The sequence below is a fragment of the Stenella coeruleoalba genome, assembly GCF_951394435.1.
Source record: "Stenella coeruleoalba genome assembly, chromosome: 9".
Taxonomy (NCBI): domain Eukaryota; kingdom Metazoa; phylum Chordata; class Mammalia; order Artiodactyla; family Delphinidae; genus Stenella; species Stenella coeruleoalba.
The window spans coordinates 69141130-69161446 of NC_137155.1; the positions used below are offsets into that span (position 1 = coordinate 69141130).

Below are 20317 nucleotides of genomic sequence, written 5' to 3' on the forward strand. Positions count from 1 at the left end.
TAGTCACAGTTAACTTAATCATGAGATTTGCACTATTTGGGGTTTTGGTTAAAATTAATTTTATAGTCCCTTCTAACAGAGTTCATTCATTCACCGATTTAGTGTGTTCCTTTATGTGCAAGGTTACTGTGTTAAGCCCCCAAATTATAGCAGAGAATAACAGAGTTTGATCATCTGTCCTCATGATGCTTTATACACTAGTACATGGTCTGGAAAATTATAATGGTTAGGAAGATTATAATGCCCCTTGGGCCAGTTACTAAAGTGAATAACTTAATTCTTTTAGAATTTTCTAACCCTTTTTTAAAGTTCTCAACTACTACTAAAGCCTAAAGAAAACCTGGCCTTTAGACACAGACACAAGTTCTCTTGTGATTTTATGATAGAGTAGATTATTTTACTTAGATTAATTTACTGTGAATTCTCTCAAACATACAGACTTTCCCAGGTTTTCAAAATTGTTTCTACCTTTGAGAATATGTATTCAATCTAGAGTTAATCCATAACAGTACAGAGATCTTGGGAGGAATAGGCTTTTCCTCTTACACGGAAATAGACATAAACATTGCCTAAAGGCTTAGAGATTGAGTGAGGTAGACAATGTCATTCTGAAATACCTTACTACTCTACACTCATATTTATAGTTTAAGTTGTAGGCTGTGACCTCTATCACTGTTGGCGTAGATAAAAATTAACACAGGTAACATTGTTTCTTTGAAGGCTAAAAACCACTGCTTTGGAAAACTGAGGTAGAAAAGAATCCAGCTGGCTAAGGTTCTTTAACAACTTACATATTTCACAGAAGGCTTCCACCTCAGATTCACATTTCATGTCTGGTCATGTTCTTAAGGCCACATTCTTAATTTTAAAATATTCTCCAGAAGTAAAGCAATTATGCTCATACTTTCTATATTAGATTACTCAATTGTTTCCATTTTTCTTTCATTTATTCAAATATATACTGAGTACTTATTGTATGCCAGGTATTCTGTAGGTACTGATGATACAGTGGTAAGGCAAACTTACTGTCCTTAAACTTACACAGCAGGAATCTAATTTAGGTAAGTGCTGTATAAATAAAACATCATGAATTATTTTCATATGGCTTTCTATAAGTAGAGCTGAACTGAGTGAGAATGGGAAATACACACAATATAATAAATATATAGTACTACATGAGGACCACCACTTCAAAAAAGAGTCATAAATAATATATGATTTGGGAACTGAAGTGTCTATTCACTCCTCCATATACAGTTACTCAGTATCACTAATTTGGCTATTACCAGTATAGTAAGAATAAACTTAGTAACAATGTGTTATTAAATTTGGTGCAGGGAAACATTTCAGAATTCTGTGCAACACTGTGACTAATCTAAAGACTCCAGCTCTGACTTTGGCAGATCCGCAAGTAGGCAGTCTCCATAGGCCAAGTGAAGCACAGAGAACGGTCGAGAATCAAGGAAGGAAAACTATCGGGTGAGAATCAAGGAAGGAAAGCTATGAACTACTTGCTGCTGCCTGGTGAAACAGAAGAGGTCAGGAGGGAGTGGGCTGAAACCCAGGAAGGCGGCTGTTTATTGTTTACAGAGTTTCAGTTCCTATTTTATCTCTAAATAGCAGCTTTCCCACAAGCTTCATGGTTGAAGGTTTAGAAAGCCAGACACTAACTATTCTTCACTATAGATCTCAAACTATAGATCCTGTCTAGGCCTAAGTACTAGATCTCAGAAGAGCTTTATAAAATCTGTAGAGTACTATCCTTAACCATGACAGTTATCACAGCAATATTTTGACACTTTCATATCAAAATGCTGTGACAAAGATTGAGTTATATTTATCAAAAGGCAAGTGACTGAAGAAAAAAAATGTCAAAGAAAACATAAGTACCATCACTCTCGAATACTCCATATAAAATTAGTGAATGTTTTCTAAGGTTCAATACCAAAAAACCAAGTTATCCTAGTTAACTAGGAAAGATAGCACTAACTAATAGAAAATCCATTCTCTGAGTGTAATGAATGATTTTAAAAATTACGGACCAGAAAGACTTACCTACAAATGAGGCGGGGGATAAGAACAAAGCTTTCAAGTAAATAAAGCATTTCTTTTGGAGAAGTACTAAACAGGAGATTTTTATTAAGAAAGTGATTCTCCTAGGGATAAGAAGGAGGTGATGATTTAAAGTTGCAGCACAAACAACACAATTTACTGTTCAACCCACTCAGTTCTATACATATACATACATCCTCTGTTCCTTGACTTTAGCCAGTTGCTTGTATATCTCCATCCTCTAATTTAGTTAATGCTGTTGTATTAGCATTAAAAATAAATCCAGTTAAATTCTTATTTAGATGATTCAAGATAATAAAAAAATTTACTCTATAGACTTACAAGTACAAAATAATGTGTGTGTTGTAGTCACTTGGGAAGAACTCCTGAATTTCCCTAAAGAAATTATCCTATCTTAACCTTTTCACTTGCTATCATGCTTCTCTTTAGAGGATCATTACTCTATAAAGCCCCCCCACCCGAAGAACATCCTCTCAATCTGTATCCAATTAATGATTATCCTCCTAACTCTTACATTCATTATACCTTCCTTTTCATTCCTGTTATACACAAGCATTCCCTAAAGTTCCATAATTAAGGTTTCTCTCTTTCCTTCTCTCTTTCTACTTTACAATTTTTCTCCAGAATGATTCAGGTGATATTCTGTATATCCAGATGATATCATGTACTTCCAACAATCAAAATAATCCCCAAATGCAGATGATACTTCTATATCTACTTTCTGATTTTTAAAATTTTTTTCCTAGCTCTAGACTCACATTTCAACAATATGCAAGATAATAATAAACACATGCTGTTGAATTCAGTAATTTAACAAGTATCTATTGGGGACCTTGTATTTGGCACTATGCTAGGAGCTGAGTTACCCACAAGGCAGACATGGACCTTATCTTCACGGGGTTTACAATGTGGTCTAAGAGGAAAGACAAACCATAAACAGAATAAGGAAAATACAATGAGTTAGAGCAGGGGTTTTCAAACTTTTTGGTTTCAGAATACCCTTCTACTCTTAAAAGTTACTGAAGACATCAAAGAACTTTTGTTTATGTGGGTTATATCAATTGACATTTACTGTATAAAAATTATAGCTGAGTAAATTTTTAAAAATTTATTCATAAAAATGGCAATAATAAAATCATCACAGGCTAACTTTATAAATAGCATTTTTGGAGAAAATTATATTTTCCAAACAAAAACTTAATGAGAAAAGTGACACTGTTTTACATTTTTTTTGCAGATCTCTGTTGTCTAGCTAAACAGATAATAGCTGGATAATTATGCCATCATGCTTTAGTGTGCTTTTTGTGTATTTCCCATTTCATCACATGACATTAAAAAGACAATTACTCAATAGTTAAGTTTAATACAATTTATAATTTTTATTGCTTCATCACCAACAATCAAGTTGAAACTGGACTTTTTTTTTTAAATTGTGGGTTCATGGCGAAGAATACGACTATTAATATAATTTGGTTTCACTGCCTTGATTTGTGCTAAGATGTCAGCAACTTTATCCACCATTGCTTCTGAACTATCAGTACAAATAGCAACATGGTAAAAAAGGCAAATAATATTTTAATATTAACATGGAAATACTGTGAACTCACAGACCTCCCCAAAAGGGCCTCAGAGACTCCTAGAGATCCATGGATCACACTTTGAAATCTGCTATGTTAGAGGATTCTGGTAGCCTTGTTGATGACACCAAATCTAGGAGTAAAGGAAGTTCCTTCTCAGAGTGTTGAATAAGACTATATGTAAGGATTAACAGGAAATTATCCAGGTGAAGGGGTTGAATGATGGGTTGTGAGAGGATGCTCTGGGCAGAAGGAAAAACACCAGGCCGAAGCTGGAGTTCTACATGAATTAAAGAAACATCAGTATTATTAGGTCATATAGTTGAAAAGAAAAGGTACTGAGGAAATGAGGGATGCCGAGGTCAATAATGAAGGATTTTCTATGTTATGTTAAGGAGCCTGCATTTTATCTGAAGAGCAAAAGAAAATCCCTGAACAGTTTTAGGTAAGAGAGCTGGCATTATCAGGTTTATGTTTCAGAAAAAAATTCTCAGGATGAACTGTGGAGAATGAATTGCAGTAAGACTGGAAATAGAAGTCTATTGTAATTGCCCTGGTGGGAGAAGAGGACAGAGAGATGTAGACTGACTGAAGTGATATTGAGAACTTAGAAATGATAATAGGACTTGGTGATTAACTGGATGTGGGAAGTGAGACAGGGAAGGAGTCAAGATAAAATCTTTAAGTTTCTAGCTTGGGCATACAGATGCGTTTAATGAAACAGGGAACATTGGAAGAGGAACAAATTTGGGTGATTCAGAGTGTAGGAAAGGGGAGAATATTAGCTTGCTCATGATACAAGGGTATCTCACAGGCACAAACGCAAACAGAGTTTAGTAGGCACCTAGATATATGAAGCTCAGATCAGAGCTCTGAACTGGAAATACAGATTTGGTATCACCAGCATATACGTGGTAACCAAAACTACGGAAGTAAATTAAGCTGCCATGAGAGGATATGAAAATGAAGAGTAGAGAGCACAGGACCAGCATTTAAGAGGCAAAGAAAGGGGATGTACTGCTATTAAGAAATGACAAGAAATGTACTGATAAAAGGACATGTCCTTACAGCACATGTATTAAGATGAAGACATTTATTTTTTAAAGATAACACTGCAGTCATAAGGAGAAGAATACATAAGTTGATTGTTAATAACCACTAAATTACCATTAAGACTCATAAAATAGGTACTAGAGCACATGCCTCTACCACCCCCATAAAATGAATAACATTCATTGATATTTGTTTCAGGATGAGTTTTATTAGGCTTTAGGTAACTCACTAGAAAACGGTAATTTGTTAGTTAAAACACCAAAGACTCTATTTCCTAAATTATACTTCTATAATTCCATGTAAGTCTAATTAGCTTTATATTTTTTATTAGATCAAATTAGATTCAACTCCAGTTACCAAAATAATAAACAACTTGTTTTAGATAGTAAATCTTTAATTTACTATCTGTTGAGGACATAATATACAGAACTATAATAAAAATCCTATAAACTGAAGTTAACAGAATTTGGGGGGAATGCTTTAAATCTTACTAAGGAAGCATATTTACTTTAAGAATTCCTCCAAACAGGGACTTCCCTGGTGGCGCAGTGGTTAAGAATCCATCTGCCAATGCAGGGGACACGGGTTCAAGCCGCGGTCCAGGAAGATCCCACATGCCATGGAGCAACTAAGCCCATGAGCCACAACTACTGAGCCTGCGCTCTACAGCCCGCAAGCCACAACTACTGAGCCCACATGCCTAGAGCCCGTGCTCTGCAACAAGAGAAGCCACCGCAATGAGAAGCCTGTGCACTGCAACGAAAATTAGCCCCCACTCACCGCGACTAGACAAAGCCGCTGCGCAGCAATGAAGACCCAACACAGCCAAAAATTAAATAAATAACAGATTGCCTCCAAACAGAATTTTTCGTAGAAAATATTTTTTGGTCATTATTTTCCTTTATATATACAGTCAGATATAGAGGGCTGGATCACGGTATTCTTCTTATGACAATTTGCCCCTTGTGCTATTGTTACCCAAATGATGCTTTGAACCTATATAATCATCACTACTTTCATTCCCAACATCTAGTACTTTGGGTCATTATCTGAAAGCTCAGACCGTTGGGGTCTTTATACGTAGTTCTTCCTATTTTTTTTTAACAGAAGACTATACAGCATTATTTTATTTTTATAAATAAAGGGAGACTCAGGAATGTTAGATATTTTCCCAAGGTTATTCTCTGAGCCAGTGTTAAAATTGGGAAAGGAACTATCTAACGTTTTAAAAAGGAGCAACTGATAAGCACAGATTATTAGCATTCAGCTTATTCATAATCTCCAATATATATATATTTTTTAAATGAAGAAAACCTATGGAGGAAAACTTTACATTTTGAATTGGTAATTAATACATTGTTTCTGTAGAAATAGCTTTAAAATATTATACATGGCTTTAAATGGGACTTAATATCTTTTCTTTTTTTAACAAAAGGCATCAGCCACCATGTCTGTCTCTTTTTTTAAAATTTTATTTATTTAGTTATGTATGTATGTATGTATGTATGTCTGCGTTGGGTCTTCATTGCTGTGCGCAGGCTCTTCTCTAGTTGCAGCGAGTGGGGGCTACGTTCGTTGCGGTGCATGGGTTTCTCATTGCAGTGGCTTCTCTTGTTGTAGAGCATGGGATTTAGGCACACAGGCTTCAGTAGTTGTGGCACATGGGCTTCAGTAGTTGTGGCTTGCAGGCTCTAGAGCGCAGGCCCAGTAGTTGTGGCGCACGGGCTTAGTTGCTCTGCGGCATGTGGGATCATCCTAGACCGGGACTCGAACCTGTGTCCCCTGCACTGGCAGGTGGATTCTTAACCACTGCGCCACCAGGGAAGTGGGACTTAATATCTTAATATTTCTAAAACTCCATATTTGATACTTGTAATCACAATTTTATCCATTTAGTGTTTCAGTGAAATAAATGAAAAATTTTACTCTCAGGTTCAAATTTATATTTGTATATATACTTTGATTAATATGTAATGCATTTCAAACTAAGAGCAAAACACCTGAAAAGCACTACTGAAACAAATTTTTCATTTATATACTGTATTATGTTCAAAAGACATTTAACTTCCTCCTTTACTACCGTAATATCTTTTACTTACTAGGATAACCTTCAACGTTAAAAGCCAAAGAAAATACGAAGAATGCTAAAAACTGAATAAAAATCAACTGCTAACTAAAACTTTGAAAAAAAAGAACACTAAAATGGTATTCAAAACCACTATTTAATTATTATAAACCAAACTCTCAAAACCAGCATTAATATGTCAAATTAAGTCCTCTTTATTAGATATTACCTATCATCATGTATTATATTCTCTTTCTGTCACAAGTCTTTTAAGAATATGTCCAATATCTTACATCCTAAGGCAGTATGCAGGTAAAGTCCATAAGACTCTTGGATTGGCAGTAACCATCTAATAAATAGTCTTTCCTTTTGCTCAGTGCCACCTCTTCCTTCCCCCTTTCTCTACCAATTAACTAAATCTCAAGTAGATGATTAGAAAAACCTGATTCTACTGTCCTAAATATGTCTTTCCTTCTTTCATTTCCTTCCATCCATCCGTCCATCTGTCTGTCTGTTCTTTTACCCATGAAGCATGTGTTAAGCCCCCACTCAAATCACTATAAATGTCCAGTAATATCCTGAGTACTAAAGAGCTCATACAAATTGACAGACTTAAGATCATAAAACTTAAGAGAGCAAATGACATGAACAGACAATCCTTAAAAAAAAAAGAAATAATGAAATGATACTATTCGAAGCCTTGGCTTAGATGCTAAGAAACTTAGAGTCAAAACTGTGTGTTCTATTTGTAACAACAGTAATGGACATAAATGGCAGATGATGAGTTTCTTCTCTTATATTGACTGATTAATTGGAAACAGCTTCTTAGAGTGCTGTGTAAAAGGGATTCTGAGGCAAGTCCAGGCTCTGTAGGAAAGATCCAATGACCAACTACCTACATTTATCATGGATTTTGGAAAGTATTATGAAAGCCATGTATGCCATGTTTCTACCATGGCAAGTACTAGAACATCACAGAATGAATTTTATTTTTCTGATTTCATATGATTTTCTTTTATTTAAAAATTTTCCTTTTTACTTTAGATTGGGAAATGGGAAGACTGGTTTAACATCTTAAATTACATTCTGCTGGCCTCACAGAATGAATTCAGAAGTGTTCCCTCTAATTCTATATTGTGGAACAGACTGTAGAGAATTGGTCTCTTTTTCCTTAAATGGTAGATATCACCAGTACAACCAACTAGGCCTGATGCTTTCTCTTTTGGAAGACTATTCATTATTGCTTTAACTTCTTTAATTAATAAAAACCTATTCAGATGATCTATTTCTCTTTGTGTGAGTTTTGGTAGATTGTGTCCTTCAAGGAATTTCATCTAAGTTATCAAATTTGTGGGCATAGAGTTATTTATAATATGCCTGTATTATCCTTTTATTGTCAATGAGATCAGTAGTGATGGCCCTTCTTTAATTTCTAATATTAGTAATTTGTCTTTTTTTTTGGTTAGCTTGACCAGAGGTTTATCAATTTTATTGACCTTCAAACACCAACTTTTAGTTTCACTGATTTTCTCTATGGCTTTCCTGTTTTCAATTTCATTAATTTCTGCTCTGATCTTTATTATTTCTTTTTCTCTGATTATTTTGGATCTAACTTGCTCTTGTTTTTCTAGTTTCCTAAGGTAGAAGTTTAGATTACTGATTTTACATTTTTCTTCTTTTCTAATATATACTTTCAATGTTAAAAATTTCCCTCTAAGCATGCTTTCACTACATATCTTCAATTTTAATAAGATGCATTTTCATTTAGTGCAATTAGTGCAAAGTATTTTAAAATTTCTCCTGAGACTTCTTGTTTGACCCACATGCTAATTAGATAATCAATAAATATTTTGGGATTTTCCAGTTCTCTTTGTTATTGGTTTATATTTTAATTCTATTGTGGTCTGAGAGAATACTTTATATAACTCAAATCTTTCTAAATTTGTTAAGGTGTGTTTTATGGCCCAGAATATGGCCTATTTGGTAAACATTTTGAAAAAATAATACTTTTTAAAAGGAAGCAAAGTACTTATTTTGTTTCATTTACAAGTATATATGTACAACAAGAAGGAGGGTTGGGACACAGCTATCTTAGTATTAGAAGGATTGGTAGTAATTAGGGCTTGGGATAAAATTTCCATCAATCACATTATATACAGATTCAAAAAGTGTCACGTCTCAATTCTGAGCTATAGATGACTTTAAAAAGTGACTCTAAAGAGGAAATAGGCAGTCTACCTGAAAAAGAATTCAGAATAATGATAGTAAACATGATCCAAACTCTTGGAAATAGAATACAGAAAATACAAGAAACGTTTAACAATGACCTAGAAGAACTAAAGAGCAAACAAACAATGATGACCAACACCATAAATGAAATTAAAAATTCTCTAGAAGGGATCAATAGCAGAATAACTGAGGCAGAAGAATGGATAAGTGACCTGGAAGATGAAATAGTGGAAATAACTACTGCAGAGCAGAATAAAGAACAAAGAATGAAAAGAACTGAGGACAGTATCAGAGACCTCTGGGACAACATTAAATGCACCAACATTCAAATTATAGGGGTCCCAAAAGAAGAGAAAAAGAAAGGGTCTGAGGAAATATTTGAAGAGGTTATAGTTGAAAACTTCCCTAATATGGGAAAGGAAAGAGTTAATCAAGTCCAGGAAGCACAGAGAGTCCCATACAGGATAATACAAGGAGAAACACGCTAAGACACATATTAATCAAATTATCAAAAACTAAATACAAAGAGAACATATTAAAAGCAGCAAGGGAAAAACAACAAATAACACACAAGGGAATCCCCATAAGGTTAACAGCTGATCTTTCAGCAGAAACTCTGCAAGCCAGAAGGGACTGGCAGGACATATTTAAAGTGATGAAGGAGAAAAACCTACAACCAAGATTACTCTACCCAGCAAGGATCTCATTCAGATTTGATGGAGAAATTAAAACCTTTACAGACAAGCAAAAGCTGAGAGAGTTCAGCACCACCAAACCAGCTTTACAACAAATGCTAAAGGAACTTCTCTAGGCAAGAAACGCAAGAGAAGGAAAAGACCTACAATAACAAAACCAAAACAATTAAGAAAATGGTCATAGGAACATACATATCGATAACTACCTTAAATGTAAATGGATTAAATGCTCCCACCAAAAGACAAAGACTCGCTGAATGGATACAAAAATAAGACGCATATATATGCTGTCTACAAGAGACCCACACAGACTGAAAGTGAGGGGATGGAAAAAGATATTCCATGCAAATGGAAATCAAAAGAAAGCTGGAGTAGCAACTCTCATATCAGACAAAATAGACTTTAAAATAAAGACTATTACAAGAGACAAAGAAGGACACTACATAATGATCAAGGGATCGATGCAAGAAGAAGATATAACAATTGTAAATATTCACACACCCAACATAGGAGCACCTCAATACATAAGGCAAATACTAACAGCCATAAAAGGGGAAATTGACAGTAACACAATCGTAGTAGGGGACTTTAACACCCTCTTTCACCAATGGACGATCATCCATAATGAAAATAAATAAGGAAACACAAGCTTTAAGTGATACATTAAACAAGACGGACTTAATTGACATTTAGAGGACATTCCATCCAAAAACAACAGAATACATATTCTACTCAAGTGCTCATGGAACATTCTCCAAGATAGATCGTATCTTGGGTCACAAATCAAGCCTTGCTAAATTTAAGAAAATTGTAATCGTATCACATATCTTTGCGGACCACAACGCTATGAGACTAGATTTCAATTACAGGAAAAGATCTGTAAAAAATACAAACACATGGAGGCTAAACAATATACTACTTATTAACCAAGTGATCACTGAAGAAATCAAAGATGATATAAAAAAATACCTAGAAACAAATGACAATGGAGACACGACGACCCAAAACCTATGGGATGCAGCAAAAGCAGTTCTAAGAGGGAAGTTTATAGCAATAAAATCCTACCTTAAGAAACAGGAAACATCTCGAATAAACAACCTAACCTTGCACCTAAAGCAATTAGAGAAAGAAAAGCAAAAAACCCCCAAAGTTAGCAGAAGGAATCATAAAAAACAGATCAGAAATAAATGAAAAAGAAATGAAGGAAACAATAGCAAAGATCAATAAAACTAAAAGCTGGTTCTTTGAAAAGATAAACAAAATTGATAAACCATTAGCCAGACTCATCAAGAAAAAAGGGAGAAGACTCAAATCAACAGAATTAGAAATGAAAAAGGAGAAGTAACAACTGACACTGCAGAAATACAAAAGATCACGAGATTACTACAAGCAACTCTATGCCAAGAAAATGGACAACCTGGAAGAAATGGACAAATTCTTAGAAATGCACAACCTGCTGAGACTGAAAGACGAAGAAGCAGAAATATGAAGAGGCCAATCTCAAGCCCTGAAATTGAAACTGTGATTAAAAATCTTCCAACAAACAAAAGCCCAGGACCAGATGGCTTCACAGGCAAATTCTATCAAACATTTAGAGAAGAGCTAACACCTATCCTTCTCAAACTCTTCCAAAATATAGCAGAGGGAGGAACACTCCCAAACTCATTCTACGAGGCCACCATCACCCTGATACCAAAACCAGACAAAGATGTCACAAAGAAAGAAAACTACAGGCCAATATCACTGATGAACATAGATGCGAAAATCCTCAACAAAGTATTAGCAAACAGTATCCAACAGCACATTAAAAGGATCATACACCATGATCAAGTGGGGGTTATCCCAGGAATGCAAGGATTCTTCAATATACGCAAAGCAATCAATGTGATAAACCATATTAACAAACTAAAGGAGAAAACCATATGATCATCTCAATAGATGCAGAAAAAGCTTTTGACAAAATTCAACACCCATTTATGATAAATATCCTCCAGAAAGTAGGCACAGAGGGAACCTTCCTCAACATAATAAAGCCCATATATGACAAACCCACAGCCAACATCGTCCTCACTGGTGAAAAACTGAAACCATTTCCACTAAGATCAGGAGGAAGACAAGGTTGCCCACTCTCACCACTCTTATTCAACACAGTTTTGGAAGTTTTAGCCACAGCAATCAGAGAAGTAAAAGAAATAAAAGGAATCCAAATTGGAAAAGAAGTAAAGCTGTCACTGTTTGCAGATGACATGATACTATACACAGAGAATCCTAAAGATGCTACCAGAAAACTACTAGAGCTAATCAATGAATTTGGTAAAGTAGCAGGATACAAAATTAATGCACAGAAATCTCTGGCATTCCTATACACTAATGATGAACAATCTGAAAGTGAAATTAAGAAAACACTCCCATTTACCATTGCAACAAAAGAATATCTAGGAATAAACCTACCTAAGGAGACAAAAGACCTGTATGCAGAAAATTATAAGACACTGATGAAAGAAATTAAAGATGATACAAATAGATGGAGAGATATACCATGTTCTTGGACTGGAAGAATCAACATTGTGAAAATGACTCTCCTACCCAAAGCAATCTACAGATTCAATGCAATCCCTATCAAACTACCACTGGTATTTTTCACAGAACTAGAACAGAAAATTTCACAATTTTTGTGGAAACACAAAAGACCCTGAATAGCCAAAGCAATCTTGAGAACGAAAAACGGAGCTGGAGGAATCAGGCTCCCTGACTTCAGACTATACTACAAAGCTACAGTAATCAAGACAGTATGGAACTGGCACAAAAACAGAAATATAGATCAATGGTACAGGATAGAAAGTTCAGAGATAAACCCATGCACATATGGTCACCTTATCTTTGATAAAGGAGGCAAGAATATACAGTGGAGAAAAGACAGCCTTTTCAATAAGTGGTGCTGGGACAACTGGACAGCTACATGTAAAAGTATGAAATTAGATCACTCCCTAACACCATGCTCAAAGATAAAGTCAAAATGGATTAAAGACCTAAATGTAAGGCCAGAAACTATCAAACTCTTAGAGGAAAGCATAGGCAGAACACTCTATGACATCAATCACAGCCAGATCCTTTTTGACCCACCTCCTAGAGAAATGGAAATGAAAACAAAAATAAACAAATGCAACCTAATGAAACTTAAAAGCTTTTGCACAGCAAAGGAAACCATGAACAAGACAAACCTCAGAATGGAAGAAAATATTTGCAAATGAAGCAACTGACAAAGGATTCATCTGCAAAATTTACAAGCAGCTCATGCAGCTCACTATGAAAAAAACAATCAACCCAATCCAAAAATGGGCAGAAGACCTAAATAGACATTTCTCCAAAGAAGATATACAGATTGCCAACAAACACATGGAAGAATGCTCAACATCATTAATCATTAGAGAAATGCGAATGAAAACTACAATGAGATATCATCTCACACCGGTCAGAATGGCCATCATCAAAAAATCTACAAACAATAAATGCTGGAGAGGGTGTGGAGAAAAGGGAACCTTCTTGCACTGTTGGTGGGAATGTCACTTGATACAACCACTATGGAGAACAGTATGGAGGTTCCTTTAAAAACTAAAAATAGAACTACCATACGACCCAGAAATCCCACTACTGGGCATATACCCTGAGAAAACCATAATTCAAAGAGTCATGTACCAAAATGTTCATTGCAGCTCTATTTACAATAGCCAGGACATGGAAGCAACCTAAGTATCCATCAACAGATGAATGGATGAAGAAGATGTGGCACATATATACAATGGAATATTACTTGGACATAAAACGAAACGAAATTGAGTTATTTGTAGTGAGGTGGATGGACCTAAAGTCTGTCATACAGAGTGAAATAAGTCAGAAAGAGAAAAACAAACACCGTATGCTAACTCATATATATGGAATCTAAGAAAAGAAAAAAAAAGTCATGAAGAACCTAGGGCTAAGATGGGAATAAATACACAGACCTACTAGAGAATGGACTTGAGGATATGAGGAGGGGGAAGGGTAAGCTGTGACAAAGTGAGAGAGTGGCATGGACATATATACACTACCAAAGGTAAAATAGATAGCTAGTGGGAAGCAGCCGCATAGCACAGGGAGATCAGCTGGGTGCTTTGTGACCACCTAGAGGGGTGCGATAGGGAGAGTGGGAGGGAAGGAGATGCAAGAGGGAAGAGATATGGGAACATATGTATATGTATAACTGATTCACTTTGTTCTAAAGCAGAAACTAACACATCATTGTAAAGCAATTATACTCCAATAAAGGTGTTTAAGAAAGAAAATGTGATACACACACACACACACACACACACACACACACACTGGAATGTTATTCAGCCATAAAAGAAGGAAATTCTGCCATATGCAACAATGTGGATATAACTTGAGGGCATTATGCTTAGGGAAATAAGTCAGACAGAGAAAAACACTTATGATCCCACTTAAATGTGGAATCTATAAAAACCGAACTCATAGAAACAGAGAGCAGATTGTCAGCGGCAGGAGGTGGAGGGGGAGAAAATGGTAAAGGTGGCCAAAGGGTACAAATTTCCACTTATAAGAGGAATCAGTTTCTGGGGATGTAATGTAAGGTAATGTTCTGTACGTGAATATAGTTAACAATACTGTATTTTATATTTGAATGTTGTCTAAGAGAGATTTTAAAAGTTCTCTCCTCACAAACACACACAGAATTCTAACTATGTGAAGTAACTGCTGTATTAACTAACCTTATTGTTGTAATCAGTTTGTAACATATGCATGCATAAAATCATTACATCGTAACCTTAAACTTACACAACGTTATATGTCAATTATATCTCAATAAAGTTAGAAGAAAAAAAAAGTGACTCTAGTAGTAATAAATTTTTGGTTTTCATGAAATGTAAGTTAAAAAAACCCAAGGTATTTTTGCTATGTGAGCCATCACTATCTGAACTCGGAAATCAAAATGACTTGATTTTGTGATAACACTGGGAAAAAGATAACCCTTGCTAGCTACACTTGCTATCCAAAGTCGGAAGTCAAACAGATTTAGATAGTAACAAATACATATCTTCCTAAATAATAATATCTATAAATAAAGAGAGTAAACATCAGACCTTTGACTATTTCATCTACCTCTCTAGAAGTGTGTATGTGTAAGAGAGCGAGAAATTCTCTTTGGAAAAATTGATTATTATTTTGTATGAGTATCACTTTATATTTAGACACATAAAGTGGTAGATATTTATGATAAAATATAATGCAGAATGAGTGTTTTAATAGCACAGGAAGAGCAGTTTACACAAAATTTTTTATACTGCATGGTCTCTATTGTGTAAGAAAACAGTGCCTATTAAAAAGACTGGAAAGAAATACACCTAAATGTAACCAGGATTGAGTAATAATTTTTCTACACCTATAATCTTCTCTACATGCAAATTTTTCATACTGTTATCTTATTTCATCTGCAGTCAGGAAAATATAAAATACTGATTTTAATACAACATGATAAGTACTGTAATAGAGATATTAAAAGTTTGATATTGGTACCAGAGTACCAATTCTTTTGAGAAGTTCAAGTTAAGTTCTGGAAGGGAAGATGCTTCAAATATAGCCTAATATAATACAGCAACAGTTGATCAGAAAGAGGATATATTGTACTTGCAAATGCCAGAAAGTGAGAACATGCATGTGCCACTAGGGGAATTTAAACAGTTCCATAAGACTAGAATATGGGCTGCAATAATGGTAGGAGGAGTGGGAGGGATAAGTCTACATACACATGTTGGGGCCAAATGCTATACAAAGTAGTTTCTAGAATGAAGAAAATCTAAACCTAGCCATCCTAGGCTAAGATGTTTCAATGCTTAATTTCAATACTAAGTAAGTCCTGACCTATAACAATCATATTTCCTTCAAATACTTAAAACTACTTTTTCTCCTTTAAAATTAAAACAGAGACTGAAATTTCTTGACTATGGCAGGGGAGAGGCTGGTGGCAAATCCACTCCTCAGTAAACAACTATAACAAAGAACACAATCATCAAACACAACCATTTCAGGGCTCAAACCTAGGCAAACACGTTGCAAAGTGTTCATTCATGAAAACCAGCTAAATCTTAGCTAACAACAGTGGGGATCTGTGGTGTCTTTGCCTGAAGCCACTCTCATCATCCCCGCCCTTTGCTCAGTTGGTATGGAAGTTCTTTGAGGACAGGGCTGGCTGTGAGAAACAGCAAATTCCCTGCTGGAAGGGGTTAACAGGATTTGGAGCAGAGGGTGAAAAACCCACAGAACAATGTCAGTAAAAGTAACAAAATGGTAAGAAACAAACAGGGCAAGTCAGCAGCTATGCCAGCTTCAGGCTGCAGTTTTGGTTGGCCAGAGCTGTAGACTGGAAGACTGGTCAGAAATTTAGAAATTCCAGAAATATCCTGGAAATGAAAGAGGCACAGAAGGGCTAAATAAGCTTTCCACATAGCCTTGGTTGATTGGGAGGCTAAATGAACATGCACGGGAGACCCACGAGGGCCTGATGGAAAGCAAAAAGTGAGGCAGACTTGGAAACTGCCTGAATTTTAAATGTACTCCCAAATCAACACACATCCACTGGCAGAGGGTGGGAGCCTTACAGGCTGGAGAGGTGTTTGAGCACAACCTCTGACCTATCATTGACCCCTAATCTGTGCAGACACAAGTACAAACTGTAGGAAACCAGCCTAAAAAAATAAAAATAATAGTAATGTACAAACTACCAGGGAAACAGACTCCACAGATTAAGTGCAGGGAGATTACTAAAAACCACCACCACCATCGCCATCCTCCTTGGGGAAAAATCCAAAACAAGAGTTTCTATAACTTCAAAAATATACTGGACAGTTTTCAACAAAAAATTATGAGACATGCAGAGAAAAACAGGAAAGTGTAGTCCATATTCAAGAAAAAGAGCAGTAAATAGATTCTGAGTGAGCCCAAATGTTGTATTTAGCAAAGACCTCAAATCAGCTATTATAAAAATGTTCAAAGAATTCAAAGAAACCACGTTCAGAAGAGTAAAAGGAAAATATGACAATGACTTAACAAACAAAGTAATCTCAACAATGAAACAGAGACTATAAAAAAGAACGATATAGAAATTCTAGGGTTCACGTTTTCCATATGTACCTGTTTTTGATAGCACTGTTAACTATATAATTTCTTATGCTGGTCAATATTTTAAAAATATTCAAGAATGTTCGTAACACCTGAGTTATAAGATGTTTAGTAACTCATTATGCTTTGTAAGCTTTGTAGTAACCTTTGAATAAAGGTAAAGATCTTTTCCTACAGAACTAATCAAAGGTATATATTAATTTTTGAATGAAACTGCTTATACCTAACTAGATAATATTTCAACATGGTATAAAATCAAAGTAACCAAAGGTAATGTTATGTTGATATCTACAGGTTTGGAAATGTTTTAAGAGGTTAATTTAATTTTATTTCCATGGTTAGCCTGCAGTGTCTATTAGGAATGTTTCTAGAATTATTCGAGCTTAACATTTTCAAGAGAGTAATACAATATTACTTGATTCCACAAATTTATTCTGGTACTAAGGTATATAAATAATTTTAATACTACTAAAATTAATTGGATTATAATACATACACAATGAAATATTATTTAGCCATAAAAAATGGGAAATCCTGCCATTTGCAACAACATGGATGGACCTTGAGGTCACTGCACTAAGTAAGTCAGACACGAAAAGACAAATACTGTATGATCTTACTTCTATGTAGAGTCAAAAAAAAAAGTCAAACTCATAGAAACAAAATCAGATTTGTGACTGTCAGATCACAAATTTAGGGATTGGGTGAAAGGTACTTCCAATTATAAGATAAATAAGTTCTGGAGATGTAATATCCAGCATGGTAACTATAGTTAACAATACTGTATTGTATATTTGAAAATTGCTAAAAGTTCTCATAAGGAAAAAAAATGGTAGTTAGGTGAGGTGAGGGATGGTTAACTAAACTTACTGTGGTAATCATTTCACAATATATACATATATTAAATCACTTTGTTGTATGTGTTAAACAGTGTTACATGTCAATTATATCTCAGTAAAACTGGGAAAATACTCATGTACTTATTAAATAAAATTTATGCCTATATGCATATATATAAATATTACCAGCAGGCAGATTTTTATATTGAAAATAAAGTAATGGGAATTGGTTCTATTAATAATCTTCCATTAATTCCTTATTTGTGATTTGTCAGTGGATAGACACTTTATATTTAATTTAATTGGATTTCACTGTTTTGATTCTTTGTATTACCATAAAATGTAACATTTAATGAATGATTCTTTCTCATTTTTAGTGACAACAATCGATGTTATGGAACTACTAGTTTCCCAGATATCCCTTAAAATTTTATGCTACTTTCCTACCTAATAATATAACAAATTTACATTTCTCAGACTAACATACGACCAGAGAAGCAAGCAAAATGCCCACTACTTGGTGTAAACCATTACACTATTTTACATTATTAACACAGCTATCCAGGATAATGTTAATAATCTAAGCAGAAAAGTATACTTACTCAGTTATAAATTCAGGGTTTGTAAAGCTGAGGTTGGTTAAATGACCTTCAAGTTTAGAAGATTCATGCGTATTTAAGGCTGGAGTGGTCTTAGTGGCGAGTACAGCTCTTTTTTCATCTTTTTCAAGTGCTTTTCTCTTCCCACCATTTTGAAAATATTCTCTGCATACACTACAAGGCAAAATAAAGTTATATTTTAAAACAATAGGTATGAATATAAAATAAAATGGGAAAATATTAACCTTTATTAATCAAAATGGGAAATTTTCAAATTATAGTGTCCTATTTTTAAAATGTCACACTGAGGTAAGTTTGAGCACCTGTAGCATTTTCAAATTTTTAAAATTACCATACAACAAAGCATGATCATAGATTATGTTTAAAAGTGTTTTTTCAGAAGTACAATGTGCCTGTATGTTTTGCTGAACTTTATTCTTAGCTAAAACATAAGTTCCTCCAGAAAAGCTTAAATAACTCTGTTATTCAGTGACAGAATTCAAAAAGTAGTCACAGTTAACTCTGAGCCAGCTCTGCTGGTAGTAGACAGTTGTTTTTCAGATCCCTCCTGGTTTATAAAAACAAAGTCACACATATATACACTAATATGTATAAAACAGATAACTAATGAGAACCTGCTGTATAGCACAGGGAACTCTACTTAGTGCTCTGTGTTGACCTAAATGGGAAGGAAATCCAAAAAAGCAAGATATATGTATACATATGGCTGATTCACTTCGCTGTACAGTAGAAACTACCACAACATTGTAAAACAACTATACCAATAAAATATATATATATATGTATAGTTATCACACAAAAGAGAAGCTCCATTAAACTATATCCAATTGCTGTTAAAAAAAAAAGTCACAAAATCAGGTTGCCAAAATATTAAGAATCATGCTATTTGCTCTGAAAGAAGAACATAAAAATCTGGTTAAGGTAAAAATGGTATCATATTATAAAGGTATACATTCAGAGAGAACAAAGGTTTTAACATAATAGTGATTTTTATAACACTTGGAAATTATTCCTGTCCATCAAGAGGCCACTACTGCTTGTCCCAATTCTTATAATATAAATGGATATTAAAATGCAGATTTTTCAAGATGTATTATTTCAAACTCATTTAGTTTAGCCCATATCAGGTTGTTATCCGTAATCAGAAACTGATGACTGGCATTAAGATTAAACAATTTTCTTCATACCTAATACAATTTTAGGGTGAAAATAGTAGGGTACCATGCCTGGGTATGTAACAGGACAATAAACATGAACCACAGAATCAACTCAAAACACTTACTAGCTATTAAAGACAAAAAACTTAAAGGAAGCAAGACTGGTATGATCTGCCTCTGGCCCTTGAGCTTACAATATGACAGGAGATACATACTTAGACAATTAACTGATATACTTATCAAAGCTTAAAGTGAATGTAAATGAAACTAAACAAATTTTCTTTATTTTTAGATTCTTAAACCACATTATTATTCCATATAGCTCATACTCTGAACAAGCTAGACTATTTTTCTCCATAAACACTCCTTGGTGCAGTTTCAAAAACACATGGCTAGAGAAGAAGTGAAAAATTAATTTAAAACTGATTTCAGCAAGTAGAACTATGGTGTCTAACGAAACAATGCTTATTTCTCCTCACACTTAAAGGATGCTATTAGTTCAATTTCAGTTTGTCTAAGTATCTAATAAAGACTTCTTTAACTTATCCTATGGAGATTTAATTTTAACTCAAATTATATACAGGAGTTGAAACTCATTTATCATTAATCAAACATTTATTAAGTACCTATCATGTGCCAGGCACATAGGTGATGGAAAAACAAATTGAAGAAGGCATTGCTGCCCTCAAGGAGCTCAGACTAGTGAAGGAGACAAATAATTATATATTGGGTTGGCCAAAAAGTTTGTGTGGGTTTCCAAAAGAAATTTTGGGGCCAACCCAATAGTAAAGAAAATACAATTGATAAATACCTAACGCCCAATCTAAAATCAG

General features: G+C 34.6%; 1 protein-coding gene across 1 annotated transcript in view; it reads right to left on the reverse strand.

Moving 5' to 3' along the window:
• SAMTOR (S-adenosylmethionine sensor upstream of mTORC1) overlaps window positions 1-20317 on the reverse strand; it is an 87867-nt gene that overhangs the window by 34822 nt on the left and 32728 nt on the right. Inside the window, exon 3 of the mRNA XM_079932107.1 lies at window positions 18310-18480. Within this exon, the coding sequence (XP_079788233.1) occupies window positions 18310-18480 (171 nt within the window). The remainder of the gene's footprint in view (window positions 1-18309; window positions 18481-20317) is intronic.